General features: G+C 36.4%; 1 protein-coding gene across 3 annotated transcripts; it reads left to right on the top strand.

The window, feature by feature from the left end:
* TpnC41C (Troponin C at 41C) lies at positions 1-27249 on the top strand. 3 transcript variants are annotated; one of them, XM_067776627.1, is made up of 5 exons: positions 17406-17784; positions 17903-18022; positions 21740-21767; positions 24450-24845; positions 26965-27249. In XM_067776627.1, the coding sequence occupies exons 2-5, from the start codon at positions 18020-18022 to the stop codon at positions 26991-26993; spliced, it is 456 nt and encodes a 151-aa protein (XP_067632728.1). In that variant the 5' UTR covers positions 17406-17784; positions 17903-18019; the 3' UTR covers positions 26994-27249. The 3 variants fall into 3 exon arrangements, with proteins under 3 accessions (XP_067632726.1, XP_067632728.1, XP_067632727.1); XM_067776625.1 differs by lacking the exons at positions 17406-17784; positions 17903-18022 and adding an exon at positions 1-311; XM_067776626.1 differs by having other exon boundaries at positions 17406-18022.

Here is a 27249-nt window from a genome sequence, read left to right as displayed (position 1 = left end):
ACGCCGAAAATCTATCACAAGCGCCTATGCTATTGCTCCTGTCGCATATGTTAAAAGTTTCAAAGGGTTTAACGAGATAAGCTACAATATTACAAATTGTGCATTTTTGTGTAGTATAAATATACGCGTTTAAGCCCTTTCGTTCTTAACGCCTCACGCGATTACAGGCTCAATGTGTTCTTGTGTCAATGTTCGAGTTTAATTAATTTTCGTGGAAATATTTTATTTTCAAGTGCATATAAACTGTTTTATTGCTTTTTTTTTTTATATAAAAGCACATAAAAAAGCCTATGATGGCTAACTCAACAATGGTAATTTTTACCGGCATAAGTAGACAATTGGTCTATTTACGTAACCATCATTATCAATTTGTCTGTTAAAATAGCAATTTCTGTCAAGTACATTTTGTTTCAGTCATAGAGTAGGAAATATTAGCACATAAGCAGATAACCTTATAAGCACGCCTTCGTGAATTGCCCAATTATATTTGGGTTATTAATCAGAAATATGAGTTTGTAAGTAAGAAGTAGGAGTGGGTTTCGATAACGCCCTATCTCAGAAAGTGTTTAAATAACACTCTATCACAGAATTTTTTTAAAAAACGCTCTATTTCAGAATTCGCCTGAAGAACGCCCTCTCTCGTAATTTTTTCATAGACACCCCAGCTAATGTTTAAATGCATTGAACTTGAGCTCAGGAAGAATGGTTTTTTAACCAAATCTGAGATTGTTTGTTCTTCTATCGAATTGGAGAAAGGGCGTTTTGGAAACATCGGAAGTGTGTTCAAAGACCCAGTTGAAAAATACTATGTTTACCCAGCAGCCAGATACTGAACGTGGCCAAATTAACTAACCATCGCCTGAAAATGATAAGCTAGCAGAGGCTCTGGTATTTCAACCACTGAAGATTGCTCATATCTGCATAAAGTGCGTTCTACTCATCATTTAAACCACTGTGTTGAATAACAAAAAATATTACATACTTGCAACTAACGGTCATAAAAACTACTGAATTTCTGTTTTCAAAGACGGCTTATTAAAGAATATAGATCCAATAGCTAAAAAAAGAATAATTGCAGTACCTAACACCCAAGATGATCCACAAATAGATGCGGATGCATGCGGGTGTCCAACCAAGCAAATGGTTTCCGTTGTACATAAATGCGCTAAAATGTGTGAATGCGGTAGCTGGACATATAAGCTTTGCTAGTTACGTGACAACTTTTGTAATTACAAATCGTTGATAAAGCTAGCCATTTGTTATCACAACCTTGTATGGTTGCGCCTATTTGATGTCCAATGGAACGCAAATTGGAACAAGGAAAAGCAAGAAGTTTTTCAATCATTGCGATGTTCGCTTTGCTTAGCTAACATGACCATTATTGCATGTGACATAACAGATCAGACAAGGTTACACTGAAATGAAAGTCCTTAGTTGGGAAAAACGGCGACCACCGTGATGTGATGGTAGCGTGCTCCGCCTACCACACCGTATGCCCTGGGTTCAAACCCGGGCCAAGCAACATCAAAATTTTAGAAATAAAATTGTTCAATTAGAAGAAAATTTTTCTAAGCGCAGTCGCCCCTCGGCAGTGTTTGGCAAGCGCTCAGGGTGTATTTCTGCCATGAAAAGCTCTCAGTGAAAACTCATCTGCCTTGCAGATGCCGTTCGGAGTCGGCATAAAACATGTAGGTCCCGTCCGGCCAATTTGTAGGGAAAAATCAAGAGAAGCACGATGCAAATTGGAAGAGAAGCTCGGCCTTAGATCTCTTCGGAGGTTATCGCGCCTTACATTAATTTTTTTTAGTTGGGAAAAACACTTTTTCTTCCGGAGGCATTCGACGGAAGAAGCTTGGGAACATCTACGTCTAGATTACTGACTTTTTTCTCTTTCTCAACATACCTCAGTGCTGTTTCGAAAAAAATCTGGTTTAGCCGCAGCCAACTGGCAAAAAAAAAATTTACGATTTCGCTTTGTTTCATAAATTCTTGATGTCAAATATACACTACACAAGTATTTCATATTTTACAAATATGTTTAAATAGGGCTGCAGTCTCATTGAAAGCAATTTCAGATTTTGTGCGAAAGATTGAAGGCCACCTTGAATTGGTTAATTGGACCCCATCAGTGCGGCTTCAGACCTGCCATATCTACCATCGACCAGATTTTAACTATGCGCCAAACCTCGGGAAAAACCCGCAAAAAAATTGACACATACCACCTCTTCGTCGAATTTAAGGCCGCCTGTGACAGCCCGAAAAGAGTTGCCTTTATGCCGCTATGTCTGTACTTGGTTGCTCCGCAAAACTTATACGGCAGTGTAAAATGACTTTGATCTACATCATTTGCGCAGTCAGAATTGTGAAGAACCTCTCCCAGCTGTTCTAAACTTAACGAGGTTTCAGACATTGCGCGATTTCTTTACTTTGATATTGAAGAAAACTATACCAGATGCAGAGCTCAACCGCTATGGAACAATATCTTATAAGAGCGTGCAAAAAATGGCGTGACTTATCCTACTCGTACCAAATAATGGCGCAGAAGCATGGCCACTGACGTGACCTGATGGAGTGGCTCTGTTTGAGTTTGAGAGAAAATAAATTCGACCACATTGGCACCGGTGAGTGCCGAAGAAGATCTGGTGCTGAGCTGAAAAAGCTTTACGCAGGCATTAACATAGTCCAGCGAATTAAATCACAGCGGGTCCGGTGGCTAGGCCATGTTGTGCGAATGAAAGATGATAACCCGGCCAAGAAGGTATTCTATCGAAAACCACATACCGAAGTAGGGTAAGAGGGCGGCCCCACTCCGTGCAAAGACCAGGTGGAAAACGATTTAAATTCCCTTGGTGTTATCAATTGAAGTCAGTTAGCCAGCGACTTGCTGACCGGCCAAAATCCTTTAACCGATTAAGTGCCAATTAAGTAGGTAAGTAAGTAAGCGATGAAAGCGAAAATGTCAAACGAAGCTATCTCAAGAATTGGTATTCTTAAGAAATTCCAACTTAATCAGAGATAGGAAAAAGGGCAGTATGGTATACTTTGTTTTCTTTCTGTGTTGACGTTACAAGAGTTGTGGTTTTTTTTCCAATACTAGCACATTTGGTTTGGTAAAGTGTTTATGCTTGTAGTTTGGGTAGCAGCTTTTTTGACCTGTTCGTCGGAATATATTTTTTTGGATGAGACATAGGAAAACAGCTGCCAATGGTCGGGTAAAACCCGAGTAACACGGAAACGTAGACAAGTTGTCGTGAGAGAAAGATAGATGAACATATCGGAAAACTTAAACAAAAGAGAAAAGAAACCACAACAAAGTGTGTGTGGTTGTTAGTCAATACATTTGTCGTAGTTTATAGAGAAGAAGAAACACGTCATACGAAAAGCAGGAAAAAAGTCCAAAACTCTTGAACGTGAGAGATGCTTGCGCCAGATATATGAAATTAATGGCAGTTTTAGTAGAATCTAAGGTTGATTGTGATAATTTCTTGTTTTTTAGTAAACAAATGAAATTTTTTTACTAATCTAGAACTTCATTTTCACAGTTCAGCTACAACAGGCACCCAGTTTCGTCAGCAAGATGCCAGTCCTGAAAGCAAATGTTGTATTTGGTCAGCAATTTGCAGGCATACATACATATTTCGGAATGTTTATATTGACAAGCTTTCCTACTTTTTCTAGTATACGTTTGTTTGTATATTTATGTACATACATACATATACATATATGCACTCACAATGCCCTTGACCATGAGTTCAGTGTGCCCTAACACAATACTAATTCATTCCATATGGACAACCCAGCAAAAAGTGGTATAAGCTTTTGTAAGAATAAGGAATACTGGTTTCACTCCTGATAGGTACACCTTATACTGACGCCTTGTTTAAGGCCTATTTACGTTACAAATCTTATATAGGTTCATTCCATTACCCGGTTCGCTCAGGACATAATTTTTGATTTCGATGAAATTTTAATATGTTGTTCTTTGGTCAAAATAAAGAAACACGTGTTTTTTTTTTTTTTTTGCCCCAAAAAAAATTGTTTTCCGATTTATGGGCAATTGATATTTTATTCACCTATTTTTTCAACTGTCAATAACTTTGTCAAAAATAACAACAAATGAATGTTTTAAATAATAAATGTGATATTTTAATTCATTTTAAGCATTTGGCATTGATCGCCTTGTATGCTGATATGTATTGCATCAATATATGGCGAAAAAAAGTTTAATATTTCGAAACACAACGAGCTCTGGCCAATGGATATTTACCCAAGTTGAAATATAAACTGCTCTCTCTCACGGCGTCTACCGTGGTGTGATGGTAGCGTGCTCCACCTACCACACCGAATGCCCAGAGTTGGCACCCCGGGCAAAGCAACATTAAAATTTTAGAAATAAGGTTTTTCAATTAGAAGAAAATTTTTCTAAGCGGGGTCGCCCCTCGGCAGTGTTTGGCAAGCACTCTGAGTGTATTTCAGCCATGAAAAGCTCTCTATGAAAACTCATATGCCGTGCAGATGCCGTTCGGAGTCGGCATAAAACATGTAGGTCCAGTCCGGCCAATTTGTAGGAAAAATCAAGAGGAGGACGACGCAAATTGAAAGAGAAGCTCGGCCTAAAATCTCTTCGGAGGTTATCGTGCCTTACATTTATTTATTTATAAATGCATTGCATCAATAAATGGGGGGAATAAATGTTTAATATTCAAAAATTCATATCTCGAGAACAACGAGTTTTGGCTAAGAGGCATTTGGCCAAGTTAAAACATGAACTGTTCACTCAACATAGACAAATTTTAAACAAAAAAATAACCTTTTTTGAGAAATTAATTTTTGAAAAAAGTCACAAATTTATACTAAATACTAAATAATTTTTTTTAAATTATATGCTCTTGGTTATAAATTTATATAGAAGTAAAAGTAATAATGAACATTTCAAAGAAAAAATCATAAGAATCGGTCAATTTTTGACAAAGTTATTGACAGTTGAAAAAATAGGTGAATAAAATATCAATTGTATTTTGTTGAATTCAATTGCCGATAAATCCGAAAAAAATTTTTTCAAGGCAAAAAAAAACAAACACGTGTTTCATTATTTTGACCAAAGACCAACATATTAAAATTTCATCCAAATCAAAATCGTATCCTGCGCGGACCGGGTGTCTTGAAGTGGAATGAGCCTATATTATTTCTACTTGCCGTTTTTATGTGTTCTTATTTGAAATCCAAATCTATAAATAAAGTTTTGGTTGTAAGGATGGAGATTCGTGCTATTAGCGAGCTTTGGGCATTATTGGAAGTAGTGCTTTTGTTTAGCTATATTTTATTAAAATAATTTGTTAAAAATAAACGATTGTGAGCACACAAAGAAATCTATTTGTACTATGGCACTATTGTGAATATTTGATTAGAACTAACACTGCATTACCGGCAGATGCTAACATTCGCCAGATGGCAGCGCAAGGGCATGTAAGTTTTTATTGATAGATTATTGGTTGATAGAACAGCTGATTTCTGTTGATAATTGATATGAGACTTTTGTATTTTGTTGCGCAAGATGCCTTATAATAAAAAATAAAAGTTGCCCAAATTTAAACGTATACATCAAAAAAATATAACAATACTGCCGTTCATGGAAAAAAGGCGGTATAGTCCACTTACTGCTTTTAAGAAATTTGATGTCAATATATTTCTGCGACGCCAATTAAATGACTAACTTAAAAGTTAATAAATACAAAATCAAATTTAAAGATAATGCTTGAAACACAATGCCCTGACGCAGCGAAATAAACGGGACGAACTTCGCTTTGTCAAAAATATAATCCCCGTAATTATATGAAGGCGAACACAATGAAAGCGAAGATCGGAATTTGCGCGACGTAATTTTGCGACGATAGATTTATTTCTATCGAGAGCTATGATTTTCTCAAAGGCTTGATTAATGTGTACGTAAAATACAGAGCTGATTCATACAACCATAACGAGAAGAAAATGACAATGTATCAGCCATATAGTAAGAAAAAGCGAATCATGTATAGGAAAAAGGGCGCTTGAGTGGAACCCTAAAGGAACTCGGCGGAGGGAATTACGCCGGACGAAATGGATTAAAACTGTTCACGCCGAGTGTCGGTTGGAAGGGTCGTGGATTGAGGTCAAGAGACTAGCCCATAACAGGCCTCGGTGGAGAGAATTCGTTTTTTCCCTATGCTCCCAAAGGAGCGATATCTGTTTTTGTAATTTACTTAAGAGAAATCTCAAAGATAGGTATCAAAGAAATAAAAAAAAATAATTCAGCAAGACTTCCTTATACGTGCTGCAACTGTTTTACCATAAAACAGCAACAATTCAAACTTTATTAAGAATAAACGTGAAATTAGAAAATTTTAGCATCACAATTTACATTGCACTCACCCAAATATAATGTGCACTAGACTGGGTTGGTCCCCATACAAAAAAAAATTTGCTAATCCGCCCCTAAATTTGAAGATTATGTTGAGAGGGTTTCGGAAATTTTTTTTTAGTTTTTTTATCCTTCGAAATACAGCCGAAAATGTTTTTTCGTTGTTACTTTGATATTTGACGTCCGATTTTTAAAATTGATATGTCATTATTTTGGCCTTGAGAAGCTTCAACTTTTCGTTTATTGTCCTTTTAAGCTATGAAGTCGTTTTCACATGATTAGGTCAGCTAACCAAATTTTACCTCCCCCCCCCCCTAATGTAGGTTTTTTTCCTTGCCAATTAAAAGTAATTAAAAATTCAAGAAAATTTTGCTTTTAAACCATATTACTAAAATAATAAACATAGAAGTTATAGCACTTTCAATATTTATTGCAACTGTTATTTTATCTGATTCTTATTATACTTAAACCTGAAACTCATGATATTTTTGGAGGAAAAATTGCAGGGTTTGCATTGAAAAGTTAATAAAGATATGCCAAATATCATAAATATGGGAAGTCAAAGTAAATAAGTGAGTCAAACCTGTTGTTTCGTATTTATAATAATAACACTATGCGACAAAATCAACTTTTTTCACGGTATTGGACAAAACCGACTTTATTGTAGAGATTGAGGCTTAAGTAAACAAAGTACTATCTCCGTTTTTCGAACTTAGCCTCCAAAAAATAGATATCGGCTTACGAAGTTCGAAGCTCGAAATTCTACATTTCGAAATTTCAAACGCGCTCAGCAAATTGAAAAAGTTGAAAAGTCAGAAGTCAGAGTCTGACTTTTCACCTCGTATAAGAGCTGTTATACTAAATTTCTCAAAAAAAAGAATTCTGCCCTTGAAATAAGGGAAAAGAGCGGACCCCGCCCACATTTAAATTATGTTGTTAGTTGACCTAATCATGTGAAAACGACTTCATAGCTTAAAAGGACATTAAACGCAAATGTGAAGCTTCTCAAGGCCAAATTATGACATAAAAATTTTAAAAATCGGACCTTAAATAACCAAGTTACAATGAAAAAACATTTTCGGCTGTATTTCGAAGGATCAAAAAAAAAATTTTTTAAAATTTTCCGAAACCCTCTCAACATAACCTTCAAATTTAGGGCGGACGTTGGCAACTTTTTTTTTCGACCCAGTCTAATGTGCATTATACAATTGACCGTCACAACAAATACCAGCACCTCAAATGAGGATCAATTAAGAACAGCTAGAATGTACCTTCATAAATATGATAAGTACATATTTTAGTGTTTGAGGAAACCCATTGCAAAAAACCAGAAACAGCTATAAATTTTATTTTTAACAAGTAAAGGTGTCTAAGTTCGAGTGTAACCGAACATTATATACTCAGGGTGATCTTCAATTGTACATTTCATTTCAGATAAATTACTTTTCTACATAAGACGTGCACCACCCGTTTAAAAAAAATGTCTCTCCATTTCCTCTTACAATAAAACTTGATAAGTGAAATATCATTCATTCAAACCAATTTTTTGCTAAGTTGTAGCTTATTATTCTAGTCTACGACCCTTTTAAACTTGTTTTATATCTAAGTTGCCGTGCCATGGCCTTTAACCGATCCCGTCCATTTTTACTAGAAGTATTTTCTGCTATAAGGAAAATATGTGTACACAATTTCATTACGATATGTTAATTTTTCTTCGAGTTATGGCTCCCGAAACATAGAAAACTACTTAGTCATATAAGGGGCGGTGCCACACCCATTTTTTAAATTTGAAGTTTTTCCTATTTATTGATATAAATCCACTTGGGAAATGAAATATCATTGATATAAAGCTCTTTTTTGCAAAGATATAGCTTATTTTATTCGTCCACGACCCTTTTTAAAATCTTTTATATAAAAGTGGGCGCGATCCTTAACCGATTTCGTTAATTTTCCTTCAAATCATTCCTTTGCCGAATTTTGTTACGATAGGTTTAACGATTTTTGATGTATGATTAATAATATTTGTAAAATTGATTTATCATAAGTAAATTATCAGGTTTTATGTGTTTTCTAAAATTTTATATATATAAAAAGTGGGCGTGGTTATCGTCCGATTTTCGATCATTTTCAATACCAATCTATTCTGGGTCCTGGTAAGCTAGTGTACCAAATTTGGTGAAGATATCTCAATATTTACTCGAGTTATCGTGCTAACGGACGGACGGACGGACATGGGTCAATCAAATTTTTTTTCGATACTGATGATATTGATATATGGAAGTCTATATCTACCTTGACTCCTTTATACATGTACAACCAACCGTTATCCAATCAAAGTTAATATAATCTGTGTGCAAAGCACGCTGAGTATAATTATATATTCTTTTACGAAATATATTTAAAAATAAATACATTTGGTGAAATAAATAAATTTAAAATATTTTTAATGCATTTTAAATGCACTCTAAATATACTAATGACAAATTCCATTGTTCACTAAAATTTAAGCTTCATTGCTAGCGTGTCGTAAGGTAAAATGCGCGTGCACGAAGAGCATGTAATGGTGTAGGCACATCTGGTTATATGTATGTACATATTTATATACCTATGTGTTGAAGTTATTGCACATTTCATTCGTCATCATTATATGTTGCAACAACTGCTGCTGAGTGATGCATACAAAAATATATAACAACCCCGGATTTGCGGGATTACTCCTTTCTTAATGCGGTATACGGCTGCAGTGGTGTGGTAGTAGCGTGCTTTTTGTTGTTATTGTAACAATAAAGACACTCCCCGAAGGTTTTAGGGAGTGTTATTCATGTTGATGGTCCTCTACAGGATATCGATCCCGTACGTTTCCGAAACAAGCACCATTAACATATACCGTGCGTACCTTCCTCGGGAAGAATTTAATGTGATTACATTGATCCTTCTAGTCCATACCGCCCCACCCTCTAGTTCAATGCGCTGGTATCCCCTTGAAAGGGGTACGCTGCACAACCTCTCGAATTAATTAGATATTTTAGTCGCTTCTCAAGGTAAGCATACCTGCCACGTGCTCGCCTACCGCACCAAAAATCCTAGGTCCCAGGCTTGAATCTTATATATTATTTCTAATTGCTGTTGTTATGTACTGGTCCCTTTTTCGGTCTTATATGGAATCCAAATCTATAAATAAAGTATTTTTTTTATTTTTATTGTTTTTATTTATTTATCTCATTTTAATCTAGAAAATGTGAACATTTTCATACAGATTACAAGAAAAAAAAAATAGACACACAGTTATTTAATCGTAAAAACTAAAAGTTACCTAAAAGTTTACGTACACAAGTCATTTAATATCGATTTAAACATATGTTTTGTGGAGGAAAAGTCCAGACCCACAGGATTTGATAGCATATTAAACTCTTTTAAAGCTCTTGCAATTGGAGCATTAGACGCGTAATTTGTTCTAACCGTGTCCAGCCAGAAAGTATCGTGATTGCGTAGACTCCTCTGTGGGATGTTGAAACAAATTCTGGCCAGCAGAAATGGGCAGTCAATCGCTTCACTTATCAAGTCAAAAACAAAGGTGAGAGACAGAAAAGAACGTCTGCTGTTTAACGATTTTAGGCTTATGAGCAAACAGCGACTACTGTAAGAAGGAATCGGGTCATTGAAATGCAACGACCATAGGGCAAAGCGAACAAAAACCTTTTGCACACGTTCAAGCCTGGTAATGTGACAATTATAGAATGGCCTCCAGATAAAGACGGCGTATTCTAATTTAGACCGCACAAGAGAGGTGTATAGCAATTTTAATGTGTAAGGATCGGTAAAATCAGAGCTAAATGGTTTAATGAAGGCAAGTGTTGAATATGCTTTCGCTATTATGTAATTCAAATGGGTTTGGTTGTAAAGATGGATATTCGTGCTATTAGCGAGCTTCGGGCATTATTGGTCGTAGTTCTTTTGTTTAGATTTATTTTATTAAAATAATTTGTTAAAAAAACGATTGTGAGCACACAAAGAAATATATTTCTACTATGGCGTTATTGTGAATATTTGATTAGAACTAGCACTGCATTACCGGCAGTTGCTAACATTCGCCAGATGGCAGCGCAAGCGCACGTAAGTTTTTATTGATAGATGCTTGATTGATAGAACAGATGATTTTGGTTGATATTTGATATGAGACTTTTGTATTTTTTTGCGCAAGATGCGCACGGGTCCGGCTAGTAATAAACATAATAGGGGTCTCCCTATGCAGTGGTTTGGCAAATACTACGAGTGTATGTCTGCCATAAAGAGCATCTCAGTAAAAACCTATCTGCCTTTCAGATTTCGTTCGATCTCGGCATAAAACATATTGAAAACAAGTAAGGACGTCACTGTATTCGGCTGCGCCGAAAGCTTCATACCTTTCATGAATGGGGCTCAACAATAATCTTATCCCATTCTTAATATCCAAATAATCAGCTGTATAAAATAAGAAGTATATAGTGGACAGATATACCTAAGCGATTTTAAGATAAATATAACATATAAAATAGGTAGGTACTTTGTGTGAGGGTGCAACGTTTAACGTTTTTTGTGGTCTTCATGAAAAAATTTGATCATGAATCATTTATCTCAACAATATAAGACGTAAGCGTGAGTATTTGATGAAATTTTAAGCTTATATAGGGTATATATTATATATACCACCGGTCTCTATGATTTTTCAGACAATAATATTTGGTATATACGTAAGCATTTGGTGAAACTTGAAGTTTCTAGCTGTTAAAATGAAATGTTACGAAAAGCTTCCTATCTGAACAATCGGTTGTGGCGGATTTATGCTATATCATTCACGTTTTTCATTGAACAATAATATGTACAATATACGATAGCATATGGTGCAGTTTGAAGCTTCAGTCTGATAAATTGAGGAAGATATGACAAAAATCCTCTTTTATGAAAAATCGGTTGTATGGGGGATATATGCTATAGTGATCCGGTCCGGCCGGTTCCGACAAATGTCTGATCAGGCACTTAAATATACCCGCTTGCCAAATTTTTTCAAGATATCTCAAAAATTGAGGGACTGGTTTGCATGCCAACAGACAGACGGACAGACGGACATGGCTAAATCAACTCAGCTCTTCATCCCGATCATTTCGTTATACTTATTGGTAGGTCTATCCCTTTTCCTTTAAGGACTTAAAATTTTGATATTCGTGGGAAACTTAATATACATTTCATTTTCATGAAAGTTATAAAACTAGAAGGAGCACAATGAGCTCAGCCTACATCTTCTCGGACGTAAATCGTGCAGAGTATTTATTTATCTTTTATTTTTTCCCCTATACAAAAGATAAAATAATTTAACATGTTAAATTGCATAAATATTATAAAGAATCCATTGCTTTACGAACCCACAATGTCCCGAAATGGCATAAGTAAAACAAATTTTAATAACCCTTCATTAGATGAGCTCCTCGCAAGTGTTATTTGGCAGAGTACCGCATTCACATTAATTTACCGAAGCGAAAAAAAATTCTAAATGTATGTTTACATTCATATTCAAAGCGCTGTCTCCGCTCTTTTTAGCACTCATTAGGGAGGGCATTGGTTAGACAGCCGCAAAGGCGGCAGGCAGCACATTCGCTTTGACATTTTAACATATAACAAAAACAAGTAAGGAAGGCCAAGTTCGGGTGTAACCGAACATTACATACTCAGCTGAGAGCTTTGAAGACAAAATACGGGAAAATCACCAAGTAGGAAAATGAACCTAGGGTAACCCTGAAATGTGTTTTTATGACATGGGTATCAAATGGAAGGTGGTAATGAGTATTTTAAAAGCGAGTTGGCCTTAGTCCTATAGGTCGGCGCCTTTTTGAGATATCGCCATAAAAGTGGACCAGGGGTGACTCTAGAATGTGTTTGTACGATATGGGTATCAAATTAAAGGTATTAATGAGGGTTTTAAAAGGGAGTGTATTGTTAGTTGTATATGTGAAGGCGTTTTCGAGATATCGAACAAAATCTGGAACAGGGTGACCCAGAACATTATCTGTCGGGTACCGCTAATTTATTTATATATGGAATTCCACGAACAGTATTCCTGCCATGATTGCAAGGGTTTAAATTTCGCCCTACAGAACTTTTCATTTTCTTCTTCTTAATATGGTAGGTGTCACACCCATTTAACAAAGTTTTTTCTAAAGATATATTTTGCGTCAATAAACCGATCCAATTGCTATATTTCATTACTTTTTTCGTATTTGGTATAGAATTATGGCATTCTTGTCATTTTTGTAATTTTCGATATCGAAAAAGTGGGGGTGGTCATAGGATTTCGGCCATTTTTCATACTAAGATAAAGTGAGTTCAGAAAGTACATAAACTAAGTTTAGTAAAGATATATCGAGTTATCGTGTTAACGGCCGAGCGGAAGGACAGACGGTCGACTGTGTATAAAAATTGGGCGTGGCTTCAACCGATTTCGCCCATTTTCACAGAAAACAGTTATCGTCATAGAGTCTATTCTCTTACCAAATTTCACAAGGATTGGTAAATTTTTGTTCATGCCACAAGAAAAGTATTCTAGGCAAATTAAATGAAAAAGGGCGGAGTTACGCCTATTTTGAAAATTTCTTTTATTTTTGTATTTTGTTGCACCATATCATTACAGGAGTTGAATGTTGACATAATTTACTTATATACTGTTAAGATATTAAATTTTTTGTTAAAATTTGACTTTAAAAAGTTTTTTTTTAAGTGGGCGTGTTCGTCATCCCAATTTGCTAATTTTTTTTAGCACACATATAGTAATAGGAGTAACGTTCGTACCCAATTTCATCATGGTATCTTCAACGACTGCCAAATTACAGCTTGCAAAACTTTTAAATTACCTTCTTTTAAAAGTGGGTGGTGCCATACCCATTGTCCAAAATTTTACTAATTTTCTATTCTGCGTCATAAGGTCAACCAACCTACCAAGTTTAATCGCTTTAGCCATCTTTGGTAATGAATTATCGCACATTTTCGGTTTTTCGAAATTTTCGATATCGAAAAAGTGGGCGTGGTTATAGCCCGATTTCGTTCATTTTAAATAGCGATCTGAGATGAGTGCCCAGGAATCTACATACCGAATTTCATCAAGATACCTCAAAATTTACTCACGTTATCGTGTTTACGGACGGACGGACATGGCTAAATAAATTTCTTTTTTCGCCCAGATCATTTTGATATAGAGAAGTCTATATCTATTTCGATTAGTGTATGCCATTACGGATTACCGTTATGCGAAAAAAGTTAATATACTCTGTGAGCTCTGCTCAGCTGTGTATAAAAACACAATTTTGTGGCGATTTCCACGGCGCGATTGATGCGACGAATTGCCAAAAATTTGGCAGCTAAGCGGTTGTTGAAAGCAAACAAGGAAACAAGTATTTATATTCGACAAGTACGAGTATTGCGTTCTTATACCCAACATATTTAAGAATATTTAGTATGCTTACTCAAATCTATCCTAATCCTGTCCGCAAAATATGAAATATATGTATATGTATATTCAATCGATTTCTGCACTTGAAAATTGATGCATTGATTTCTGGAGAACTGCTTGGTTGTTGTTGTTGTTATAAGATGTTGATAAAGAAAGGTTTTGTTGATGGTTCTATTCCGTTAACAAGCAACATTAAGGCACAAGCACGACCATCTCGGGAACGCTTTAATATGACCACTTTGAACCTTCGAGGCCATATCGCTGATATATTCTAGTTCCAGGAAGAACTTGGGGTCGCCAGAGCCTCGCTTTCTAAATATACAGGATTCGCCATTTGTAGGTCAGGCTGGCAATTGGTTTAAAGAACTTACAAATTGCACTCACAACACCTTGAATTGGTTACGCTACACAAATCTATGACTCCCCATGCTTGGTCACAGCCGCCTTTGCATTATGGTGCTGCGATGCTGTAGACTTTTATATTAAGCCAAAGCGTTCCCGAGAGGCGACCAATCTATTAAGTCCCGATTGCGTTAAGACTGTAAGTTTATGCAATTATGCTGAAAAAATTTTGTTGGCGTATTGAAATTTGGACGAATACCTAACGCTTGTAGAGTATAACGCTAGAGTCCGAAAATATGAGTAAATATGTAATTTTCTATGCTGACATTCAAATTGGGTAACCCTGGAATGTGTTGTATGTACGATATGGGTATCAAATGAAAGGTGTTAATGAATATTTTAAAAGGGCGTGGGCCTTAGTTCTATAGGTGGACGCCTTTTCGAGATATCGCCATAAAGGTGGATCAGGGGTGACTCTAGAATGTGTTTATACGATATGGGTATGAAATGAAAGGTGTTAATAAGTATTTTAAAAGGGAGTGGGCCTTAGTTCTATAGGTGGACGCCTTTTCGATATATCGCCATAAAGGTGGACCAGGGGTGACTCTATAATGTGTTTGTACAATATGGGTGTCAAATTAAAGGTATTAATAAGAATTTTAAAAGGGAGTTGTGGTAGTTGTATATGTGAAGGCGTTTTCGAGATTTCGACCGAAATGTGGATCAGGGGACCCAAAACATCATCTTTCGGGTACCGCTAATTTATTTATATATGTAATACCACGAACAATATTACTGCCATGATTCCAAGGGCTTTCGACTTCGCACTGCAGAACTTTTTCATTTTCTTCTACTTAATATGGTAGGTGTCAAACCCATTTTACAAAGTTTTTTTCTAAAGTTATGTTTTGCGTCAATAAACCAATGCAATTACCATGTTTCATCCCTTTTTTCGTATTTGGTATAGAATTATGGCATTTTTTTCATTTTTCGTAATTTTAGATATCGAAAAACTGGGCGTGGTCATAGTCGGATTTCGGCCATTTTTTATACCAATACAAAGTGTGTTCAGATAATTATGTGAACTGAGTTTAGTAAAGATATATCAATTTTTGCTCAAGTTATCGTGTTAACGGCCGAGCGGAAGGACAGACGATTTACTGTGTATAAAAACTGGGCGTGGCTTTAACCTATTTCGCCCTTTTTCACAGAAAACAGTTATCGTCCTAGAATCTAAGAGCCTATCAAATTTCACAAGGATTAGTAAATATTTGTTCGACTTATGGCATTAAAAATTTTTTTTTGTTTTTGTATTTTGTTGCACCATATCATTACTGGAGTTGAATGTTGACATAATTTACTTATATACTGTAAAGACATTACATTTTTTGTAAAAATTTCACTTTAAAAAAATTTTTTTTTTTAAGTGGGCGTGGTCGTTCTGCGAATTTGCTAATTTTATTTAGCATACATATAGTAATACAAGTAACGTTCCTGCCAAATTTCATCATGATATCTTCAACGGCTGCCAAATTACAGCTTGCAAAACTTCTAAATTACCTTCTTTTAAAAGTGGGCGGTGCCACGCCCATTGTCCAAAATTTTACTTATTTTATATTCTGCGTCATAAGTTCAATCCACTTACCAAGTTTCATCGCTTTATCCGTCTTTGGTAATGAATTATCGCACTTTTTCGATTTTTCGAAATTTTCGATATCGAAAAAGTGGGCGTGGTTATAGTCCGATATCGTTCATTTTAAATAGCGATCTGAGATGAGTGCCCAGGAACCTACATAACAAATTTCGTCAAGATACCTCAAAATTTACTCAAGTTATCGTGTTAACGGACGGACGGACATGGCTCAATCAAATTTTTTTTCGATACTGATGATTTTGATATATGGAAGTCTATATCTATCTCGATTCCTTTATACCTGTACAACCAACCGTTATCCAATCAAAGTTAATATAATCTGTGAGCTCTGCTCAACTGAGTATAACAACCGATAGTATTCAAGTTGGAGTATTTACTCGTTTTGATGATTGTAACAATCTTTTAATGAACTTTTTATTTAATAAAACAAAGCTAAATTTATTAAACTATATTAAATAATAATAATGGAAAATTTCTAAAATAAAACAAATAAAACAAAATAACACAAAAGAAAAGAAAACAAAAAGAAGGAAAAGCAAAGGAAAAGAAAGGAATGTAAAAGAAAAGGAAAGACAATGAAAGGAAATGAGGGGAAAGAACGCAGAGGAAAGCAAATAAAGTGTCGTCTGTAGCGGTTGAATTTCAATTACTAGGCGAAGTTTAGTTTGAGTAAAATTTCTCGGGTGAGGTCATGTGCACACCCAAATTTTATGTTCGGAAAGGCATGTGACCATGGCAGATTTCTTCTTACCTGTCTTGCAAGGCACTTCCACCTTTTAAGGAACAATTAAGTTTCAAAAATCGAATGCAAGAAAGCTAAGTAAGAATACAGCCGAAAGTTATGGTCCTAATGCAAAATAAGGACTTTTGCACGGAAATTGAATTAATCTGTTGAAGTAATATCATAGCTCATATTTAGTTAGAACTTTCGTCGTGATTTGGTTATGTATGGATATAAACAGCTGCAGCACATTACTTGCTACCTGGATGCATTCATTAGCCCTAGAATGAGGCATAAGTCCTTTAAACATGATTAGAGGGTTTTTTGACTAGCTTATATTAAGTTATTGTGTATGATTGTGTGCATGTAACTCTCTTTGATACCAATAAATAAATAAATAAAATGCTACATATATGCCCCGGTACCCGTCTTTTCAGGTGGTACGGATATATTTGCGTGCAACTAATGTATTCAAACATTGGGTATAAGTCTTTATCAATACAATATCGTTTCATACATACATATGTTCTTATGTACATTCGAAAAAGTTTGTGAGTATCACCCATATCGGAGACGCCACCGATTTCCCCAATGCATGTGCATCTTTCCGAACCCCTAGCCATGCGCATATGTAACAAGCGCACAAGAAAAGTCTTTACATCTTCTGTGTAGTGTGGTGGGGTGCCAACAGCTGTTGTCTCATTGAGTCTACTAACTAAATTAGCATTTGTCAAGGCTTGGTCTGCTCAGTCGCAGTCATTGTCGTCGTCGTCGTGGTTGTGGTGTCGTCTTCACATATTGGGCTCCTAGCCGACAGCCTGGCCTTTGCTGCTGGGCTAAACGTTGATGTGCTATGTAGTACGGAGGCAGTCGCAAATTATTATTATAATCGTTATTACATCGTCACTCGAAATAGCAGGAGGTGGCGTTTGTTCGTGTTTCGAAGCTTTTTTTCTTTCGCGTTTTTTGCATTTCAGGTGTAAACGCGTTGGCGGCAGCAATTCATACTACTTCTTCGACTACAACTATAATTACAACTATAAATTTATAATATTTATTCTTTGCTTGATTTCCTTAACAACAACACATTTAACCGCGACCCGCTGATTTTAGCTGCCTCCAAAGAAAAGCACTACAAATAAGATTCAACGGCCAGCGCCTAACGAACAAACCGTCGCATTTGCCAAACATATGTAAGTGCAGCAAGCGCGAACGCGGTCCGTGCCACATTAGAACCGTTTTATAAAAATTAAAAAATAAATATTATCCTTAACTGTGTTTTTTGTCGTGCGGCGTCGTAACGTATCGCAGAGCCTCCTTAGAGCGTCAGCTGGAGTTCTTATCGTAGCTCGTGGTAAGCTTGAACGTAACTGAAAATCCGTCGCTGTATTACACTTAATCTACTCTAGACTTTGAATATCCGGCAAGATGGTGAGTATTCCGAAAGGACTTACGGAGAAAGTTGACAATTGTGACATAGGATACTGCCCAAAAAATAGACTTGACCGAAAAACTTCAAAAGCTGGGACTTCGCTATCGCCAAATTTTAAACGCTCTTGAGCAGAATTGTCTTTTGGCAGTATACATTGTGCATATTGCCTTGTGTTAAATTTATAAAGTTTTTGCTGTTTTTTTTTTTTTTTTTTCAATATAAGTACCACGTACAAAACCAATTTGCTATTGGGAGGAAAATATTTTAAGCATTAAAGCAGTCGAAGCCGTTTATAATTAAGGGTTTCAAAGATATTCTGAAGTCGAACCTATTGATGACTTGTCTGAATAACGACTGTACTGTGTTAAAGCACAGTCCTCAGTGCACTTTCGTTCCTCTGCTTCCATTGGCGATTCCGATAAAAATACTTTCTAAGACGGAGCATCATTATTCATTCGCACAAAGCCCAGCTAGCGTAGGCGCTGGCTTTTAGTTCTTTGAACTATGTTGATGTCTGCGTAAAGCTGGCACAGCTCGTCATTAATTGTTCTTCGGTATTCGCCGTCGGTACTTTTCTCTCAAATACTTCCAGAGCCGCCTTTTCCGATGTTGTGATGGTCTATGCTTCTGCACCATGTAGCAGGGTGGCTATAAAAAGGCCTTGGCTTTACAATTGCCTACCTAGTCGAAAATAGTATTTATTAGCAAGATTTATAGATCGCTAGATTTCAAAGCTTATGTTGTTGCTTGTGTTAATGCTGATTCCCAAGTAAACGAAGTATTTTACCATTCCAAAATGTTGGCAGCCAAGAGTGGCGTGGTTTCCAAGGCGCAAATGCGCTGACTCGTTGCTTGATAACAGCAGCTACTTCGTTTTGTCCTCACTCACCATCAAGCATTTCTTTTCCGCATCATACGGCGCGAGTATTCAGGTCAATGACATCAATGTTGCCAGCACACGTCAGTCGTTGCACGCTTTTTTAGAATATTTCACCAGAGCGGTCAAGCTCTGCAGCTTGTATTATTTTCTCCAGAATTTAACTAAAGAAATCGCACGATAAGATGTCACCCTGTCTGAAAACTCGTTCAGTTTGGAAGGGCTCGTAGAAGTCCTTCCAAATTCTGGCTGAGCTGACGATATTTCTTAACGTCATTCTGCTGAAAATCAAAGTTAGACATAGTGGCATATAGGCAGCTCCTTTTTGTGCTGTTGAAGGCGGCTTTAAAGTTAAAGTGTTGTGTGCAAACTTTCTTTCGCGGGTGTTTTCTCAAAGATTTGGCGCATAGTGAAAACCTGGTCGATGGTATATTTACCAGGTCTGAAGCCGCACTGATAAGGTTCAATTTTCATTAATTAATTAATAATCAACTTGATCGATTGCCAGACCGGGCTCATCGTCCCTGGATGCTACATCATTGTCTATATTTGGGAGAGCAGAAAAGTACTCTCTCCATTATATATGTAATCTCTGGTCACAAGGTTGACCTTTTTTGTAAAAATTTGCCGGCGTTATTCTTGCCTTTCTGCACACCCTTTTTAACGCTGGGTAGCGTTTACACACTCCTCGTGTTGCTCTAGCTTTTGGCGTAGCCCTGTAGACAGCGTCTTTCTCTCGGTCGCATTGCTTCATTCCTCATCGTACTTGTTCTTTCGTGGCGGCCGGTAACCAATTTTTCCTCGACGGCGGTACGAAGTGCTTTAGATATATGCTTCCACTGCTCCTGCATTCCGTCGGGTTGACCTGTACTTTCAGAGAACATGTGTGAGAGTGGAAATGCGAAATTATTGACAATTTGTTACAATTGCAGGTTTTCGAATTTTAACTTTCTTTTCGTTTTTTGTTCCTTGCTTCTATCCGCGTAGAGGGTGGCGCGTATTTTGGCTGGACGAAATACGAAATAGTGACCTAAGTCCATGTTAGATCCTCGAATTGTGCGTACATGAGACATTTTTTCATAAGTATCTTTTGATCTTGAGGACCTCAAATAGTATGAATGTGTGCAAAGTATTGCTAGAAGTTTTTTTGACGACCAAACTGAAAGACTCCAAAAACTATAAGCATTCTACAACTTATATTACTTTCTGCTTCTACACCTTTTAGCTGAAGTTTAAGTCTGACGAGCGCAGGACACAAACACACTGTAGGCCCTATTTTTAGTAATAAGAATAACTTTGTTTTGAAAGAATTAGTGCTCTTTCATCGATGATATAAATTCCAAATCTGAAAAAGAATTATAGTCAATTGCCCTAAGTTCGCTTCAAGACTATTTAACGCTGCCCACGCAAAAAAGAGATGGGAGAAATAAGAGTGTGCATTTTCGTACGGTCTCAAGCTGCCTTGCTGGGCTCGCTGCTTTGAGTCTCGGTGCATTTATTAACACTATGTTCGTCGCCATCAGGCCTACAGGTGGAGGTGTGTTATCTTCCTGCATGGAACATGCAGCCGATCCATCTTGCTAAGGCTGTGCGTACTGAAATGAAATTAAGTCCATCCATAATAGCCCATTTGGAAACTTTTTTAAAGCCCCGGATAAAACATTTCATATTTCAAAAGAAATTCAATTTCAAGTTGCCTTAGTAACAGCGATCACCTTAATGCAATATTTGCTATTAAATATCTCATTGGTAATATAACATTTAGTATAAAAGGGTTGAACACTTTTAATCCCAACGGCTCGGCAATTCAGTGGTTTAACTTTTGCCAAAGTATCGAGGTTCATCCCAAGACCGACTTGGCATTTTACCTTAAGATATAGACTGAAGTAAGCGTATGGGAGGCTTTTATTAAAGGATTCATATCTCAGAAACTAGCAACGCTAGAAGGGTCAAAACAACGTGAAACTTTTGGTTATTTGGAAAGTCTATTACCAAGATATTTTTGTTTTACAAAAATACAAACAAAATTACGATCCCTGTAAGCTACAGTCACGAATAAAAAATGTTAGTTTAATTTGATATTTGAACAATAAAAATTTCGCAAGGAACATCTTGATGCATCCTCTCATACAAATTATTACGGCGGCCATTAACACAAAGGCAAATAGTCATCGTCAAAATAAAAAAGTTGTCGAAAAAAAAAACATATAAATAATTATACTCAGGCGAGCAAAGCTCACAGAGTATATAAATTTTGTTCACATAACGGTACCCCGTAACGGCATAAACTAATCAAGATAGATATAGACTTCTATATATCAAAATGATCTGGGCGAAAAAAGAAATTCATTTAGCAATGTCCGTCCGTCCGTCTGCCCGTAAACACAATAAGTTAAGTAAATTTTTACGTATCTTAATGAATTTTGGTATGGAAACTCCTGCGCACTCACCTCATGTCGCTATATAAAATGAACGAAATCGGCCTATAACCACGCCCACATTTTCGATATCGAAAATTTCGAAAAACCGAAATAGTTGGATAATTCATTACCAAAGACGCATAAAGGGATGAAACTTGGTAGGTGAGTTGACCTTATGACGCAGAATAGAAAATTAGTAAAATTTTGGACAATAGGCGTGGACCGCTCACTTTTAAAAGAAGGTAATTTAAAAGTTTTGCAAGCTGTAATTTGGCAGCTGAGTATGTAATGTTCGGTTACACCCGAACTTAGCCTTCCTTACTTGGTTTATTTCACTTTGACTATGCGCGAAACTCTTTTATTAATTAAACTTTTGAGACTATATCTAACAACATAATATCATTTCTTTTTCATTGCAGGATGAGCTATCCAAAGAACAAATTGAATGTAAGTAAATTTTCTGGGAAACAAAAATAAAATTTAAATAATATGAAAATAAAAGCATTAAATGTGCAATTGAGCGCAATAGCACCTAAATGCTTTATATTTCACACTCAGGTGTATTCCAATCATATAAAATGATCGCAATAAATACACTTAAAATAATTCAGCGCCTTGTTTGTCTACAACTTTATTATAGCAGTACAAGCAGTGGTTGTTAAAACGCAATAATAATAATAAACTATCAAGGGGTTAAACTCCTGAAGTGACTGACAGTGCTGCCAACGCATGCGACTACTGTTAAGTTTAATATTTCCTTTGAGTTACACAATGTGGCTTAGCGTGGTACACTGCATGGCACATGCCACAACTCGAAAGCTGCATGCCACAAATCGTGTCAATAAACGCCTACGTAGTGCTTGGAAAATTTTATGATGAAAGCAAAACTGAAAGTACTGTTCGCAAAAAAAAAAAAATCATATGTCGAACAATATGTTTTTTTTTTGTTGGAGTTTGCAAGCACTCGGCTGCTGCTTCGAAGTAGATCAATATAAGCAAAAGTACAAGCATTTAACTTTTTGCCAATCGAATTGTAAATCAGTGTTGCAGCATTGCGTGTTGAACCATTTTCATGTAAAGTAAAACGAAATTCAACTTTCAAATTTATGTCATAGCGCACGAATTGCATATGTCGTCGTTCAGAAAGTTTGAATCAAATGCTAGATGTTCGCTCACTTTCATGCTAATTTCATTGCTTCAGTACATTGGTTATAAAAAGGATATTAAAAATTCTATTACTCATTAAACCAAAAAAGGACTTAAATTGCTTTTAATTATATTTTCATTGTGATGGTATACAAAGTTATAGCTTGAGACCGAATACACCTGTGTTTGAAAGCTGGTTTTGAAACATCATAATAGTAACTCCAAAGGAAAAGATAACCGATAACTACCACGGCGGCCACCGTGGAGTATTGGTAGTGTACTCCGCCTACCATACCTATGGTCCTGGGCTCCACTCCCGGGAAAAGTTAGAAAACAATTTTTTTTCAATTGAAAAAAAGTTTTTCTAATCGAGGTCGCCCATCGACGGTGATTTGGCAAACACTTTGAGTGTACTTCAAGCTCGGCCTAAATCTCTTCGGAGGTAAATCCCCTAAGTATTAATTTTTATTTACCTCTGGGAGAGCCGAAGTAGCTATCATATCAGCCGGTATAACTTGTTTAATGCACTAGACAGAACCCTCATTGGAGATGCCCATCCAGATGTTTCCTTAACCTTCATGTAACCGGTACTCTACATTTTTAAAAAATTTGGGGGAAAAAAAATTAAACACAAATGAGCTAAACACCAGGCCCCAAGTTTTTCAGTAGCTTCCTAGATGTTAGTTGTTAGTCGATTTCATTCAAACTATTATTTGCCTCCCCCCAAACTATACTTTAAGAAAACACCATCTCTTAGCCGCTAGCCTGCATTTGTAGACATTATATATTAAATATGGAAAACTTCATCATATTTTTGACTTTCACTAGCCGAAACATAATTTTTAAAACTGTTATTACTACTAGCTTCTCCAAGACTTTCACTAGGTTAGGCACATTGTCGACGGTGCGATGGCTTAGCCGAACAACATACATTCCAGCTATTTGTCTGAGAGCTTTAAGCCCATAACATCTACAACATTTTGCCTCATAGAAGGGCTACTGGTTCTGTCGACCAAGAAGTATGTCTATTCGCAGCCTTGCGTGCCTTGCAGTCTTACACAACTATTTCTAGACTAGTGGATAAATACGCTGGAGTCCCAAATGTTCTGGGAGCCAAAAACAAGGTTCTGTTAGGATGAGTCCGTGTCATCAAAGGATATAAAGGTAATGATCAGGCGGACTACATAGACAAGCGGAGTGACATAGCAGCCCTATATGCCCCAGAGCGTTATGTGGATTCACAAAGGCACACAGTACGAAAACCATAAGTGATTGGGCAACGAAGGAGTCCAGATAACACTGAATTGACTGCCTTTTTCTTTTACCTACTACTTACACTGTAAGCCACGAGAGTATCAGCGAAAATCATTAATGTAAGCTAAGAGGACCTGCGAACTCTCATTGGGTACTATATGAGATACTGTTGTCTACGATATCACGTAAAGGCTCTTCCCAAGGTAGCCGGTTCTATTTACCGGAGCGACTCGGAATTTTTCCCGACCAAGGGCTGTCATTTAAGTATAACCCCATTTAATTTGTTGCGTCCCTCCCACAAATTGTCATCCTCCCTTGTGATTGGTCGCACCTATTGGATGGGGCGAAGTACTGCTTCAATAACAACAACATATCACGTAAGGGAGTTTAATCCTTCCGATACACAAATTTGTCGTTTTTGTGAGCTGTCGGATGAACCCCGGTTCACATTCTATGCATCGCTCTAGCATGGCAGAGAATCTCTCATCGAGGTGGAGTGACTCTTGATTCCCTCGTGAGATGGAGTAATATACATGATAAGATACTTAGATACAATAAAAGCCTTCACTTACAGTAACAAGCTGAAAGGTCAAGCACAATAGATCTAAATAACGGTCGAAATGTATCGAGACCTAAAAATAATACATAATTGTAAAATGGAAACCACTTAATTTTTACCTTTCTTTATGTATGTAAGGATTATAAAACTAAAAAAAAATTCTTTAACAGTATTGCGAAATGCTTTTAATGCATTTGATGCCGAGAAAAATGGCTACATCAATACCGCCATGGTGGGTACCATTTTAAGCATGTTAGGTCATCAATTGGATGATGCTATGTTGGCTGAAATTATCGCCGAAGTCGATGAAGATGGCTCCGGACAAATTGAGTTCGAAGAGTTTACCACGTTGGCGGCGCGTTTCCTTGTTGAAGAGGATGCTGAGGCGATGCTACAGGAACTGAAGGAGGCATTCCGTTTATACGATAAGGAGGGTAACGGTTATATTACCACAGGAGTATTACGTGAAATTCTAAGAGAGCTCGATGATAAATTAACCAATGACGACTTGGACATGATGATCGAAGAAATCGATTCTGATGGTTCAGGAACGGTTGATTTTGATGGTGAGTGAGGATGATGGGTGAGAGAGAAAAACCATGTAATATACTAGACATTTAGAACCAATAGTAATAAGGTTATTGTCGGCTTATTTTCAATACACTCTATTAGCAAAAAATCCAGTTTTTCGGAGAGCAAGACAACCTTTTTGGCAGCTTTATTGTAATTTGCTTATGAAGTACGCCAATGGTTGGTGAAAAGTTCCGTGGTATATTCAAATCTGTTTTTATACTCAGTTGAGCAGAGCTCACAGATTATATTAACTTTGATTGGATAACGGTTGGTTGTACAGGTATAAAGGAATCGAAATAGATATAGACTTCCATATATCAAAATCATCAGGATCGAAAAAAATTTGATTGAGCCATGTCCGTCCGTCCGTTAACACGATAACTTGAGTAAATTTTGAGGTATCTTGATGAAATTTGGTATGAGGGTTTCCTGAGCACTCATATCAGATCGCTATTTAAAATGAACAATATCGGACTATAACCACGCCCACTTTTTCGATATCGAAAATTTCGAAAAACCGAAAAAGTGCGATAATTCATTACCAAAGACGGATAAAGCGATGAAGCTTGGTAGGTGAGTTGAACTTATGACGCAAAATAGAAAATTAGTAAAATTTTGGACAATGGGCGTGGAACCGCCCACTTTTTAAAAGGAGGTAATTTACAAGTTTTGCAAGCTTTTAAATTGTCGTTGAAGATATCATGATGAAATTTGGCAGGAACATTACTCCTATTACTATAAAAATTAGCAAAATCGGAGAAAGGCCACGCCCACTTTTAAAAAAATCGTTTTTTAAAGTCAAATTTTAAAAGAAAAGTTACAGTATATAAGTAAATTATGTCAACATTCAACTCCAATAATGATATGGTGCAACAAAATACAAAAATAAAAGAAAGTTTAAAAATGGGCGTGGCTCCGCCCTTTTTCATTTAATTTGTCTAGGATACTTTTAATGCCATAAGTCGAACAAAAATTTACCAATCCTTGTGAAATTTGGTAGGGGCTTAGATTCTAGCACGATAACTGTTTTCTGTGAAAAAGGGCGAAATCGGTTGAAGCTACGCCCAGTTTTTATACACAGTCGACCGTCTGTCCTTCCGCTCAGCCGTTAACACGATAACTTGAGCAAAAATCGATATATCTTTACTAAACTCAGTTCACATAATTATCTGAACTCACTTTGTATTTTTATAAAAAATGGCCGAAATCCGACTATGACCACGCCCAATTTTTCGATATCGAAAATTACGAAAAATGAAAAAAATGCCATAATTTTATACCAAATACGAAAAAAGGGATGAAACATGGTAATTGGATTGGTTTATTGACGCAAAATATAACTTTAGAAAAAAACTTTGTAAAATGGGTGTGACACCTACCATATTAAGTAGAAAAAAATTAAAATGTTCTGGAGGGCGAAATCAAAAGCCCTTGGAATCTTGGCCGGAATACTCTTCGTGGTATTACATATATAAATAAATTAGCGGTACCCGACAGATGATGTTCTGGGTCACCCTGGTCCACATTTTGGTCAATATCTCGAAAACGCCTTCACATATAGAACTACCACCACTCCCTTTTAAAACCCTCATTAATACCTTTAATTTGATACCCATATCGTACACACATTATAGAGTCACCCCTGGTCCACCTTTATGGAGATATCTCGAAAAGGCGTCCACCCATAGAACTAAAGCCCACTGCCTTTTAAAAAACTCATTAACACCTTTCGTTTGATACCCATATTGTACAAATGCATTCTAGAGTCACCCCTGGTCCACCGTTATGGCGATATCCCTAAATGGCGTCCACCTATAGAACTATGGCTCACTCCCTCTTAAAATACTCTTTAATAACTTCCATTTGAAACACATGTTATACAAACACATTCCAGGGTTACCTTAGGTTCATTTTCCTACAACTCAACTCAGCTCAACTGAGTATGTAATGTTCGGTTACACCCGAACTTAGCCTTCCTTACTTGTTTGTTCCAAATTCAGCTTTATTTAGTTTAACAGTCAGGGTTTTTCGCTATTCGAAAAAAACACGTAGTAGTAAAAGCTTAAGCATAAATTGTATACATAGTAACATTTTCTTTGTTTTGTTTTGCAGAATTCATGGAAGTAATGACCGGCGAATAAGTGGATATGTTATATCACAGAAATTGGCACAACAACAACCAGTTGTCAAAAGGTTTTAATTATGCTATACTAAAATTAATAAATACAAAATGAAAATAGAAGCATAAATAATAATTTGTTAAATAGACAAATATTTTGTATTGCTATTTATGGTTTTTGTTATTTTTATATAATTTATCATTGTTATAAATTTTTTCTTTATCTCTTATAAGATAATTTACAAATTAAATCAGCAAAAGAAAAGCAATCGATTATA

This window comes from Eurosta solidaginis, chromosome 3 (assembly GCF_040869045.1).
Source record: "Eurosta solidaginis isolate ZX-2024a chromosome 3, ASM4086904v1, whole genome shotgun sequence".
In the NCBI taxonomy this organism is placed as follows: Eukaryota; Metazoa; Arthropoda; class Insecta; order Diptera; family Tephritidae; genus Eurosta; species Eurosta solidaginis.
The sequence above is the reverse complement of the archived record's forward strand: the minus strand, read 5'-3'. Positions and strand labels throughout refer to the sequence as shown.

Bases quoted from the DNA above. Each gene is read 5' to 3' on its own strand.
- TpnC41C (XM_067776625.1), top strand. From the start codon at position 291: ATGATGGCTAACTCAACAATG. The intron at 312-21,739 runs GTAATTTTTACC...TTTTCATTGCAG, and splicing joins TGATGGCTAACTCAACAATG to GATGAGCTATCCAAAGAACA. The intron at 21,768-24,449 runs GTAAGTAAATTT...ATTCTTTAACAG, and splicing joins ATCCAAAGAACAAATTGAAT to TATTGCGAAATGCTTTTAAT.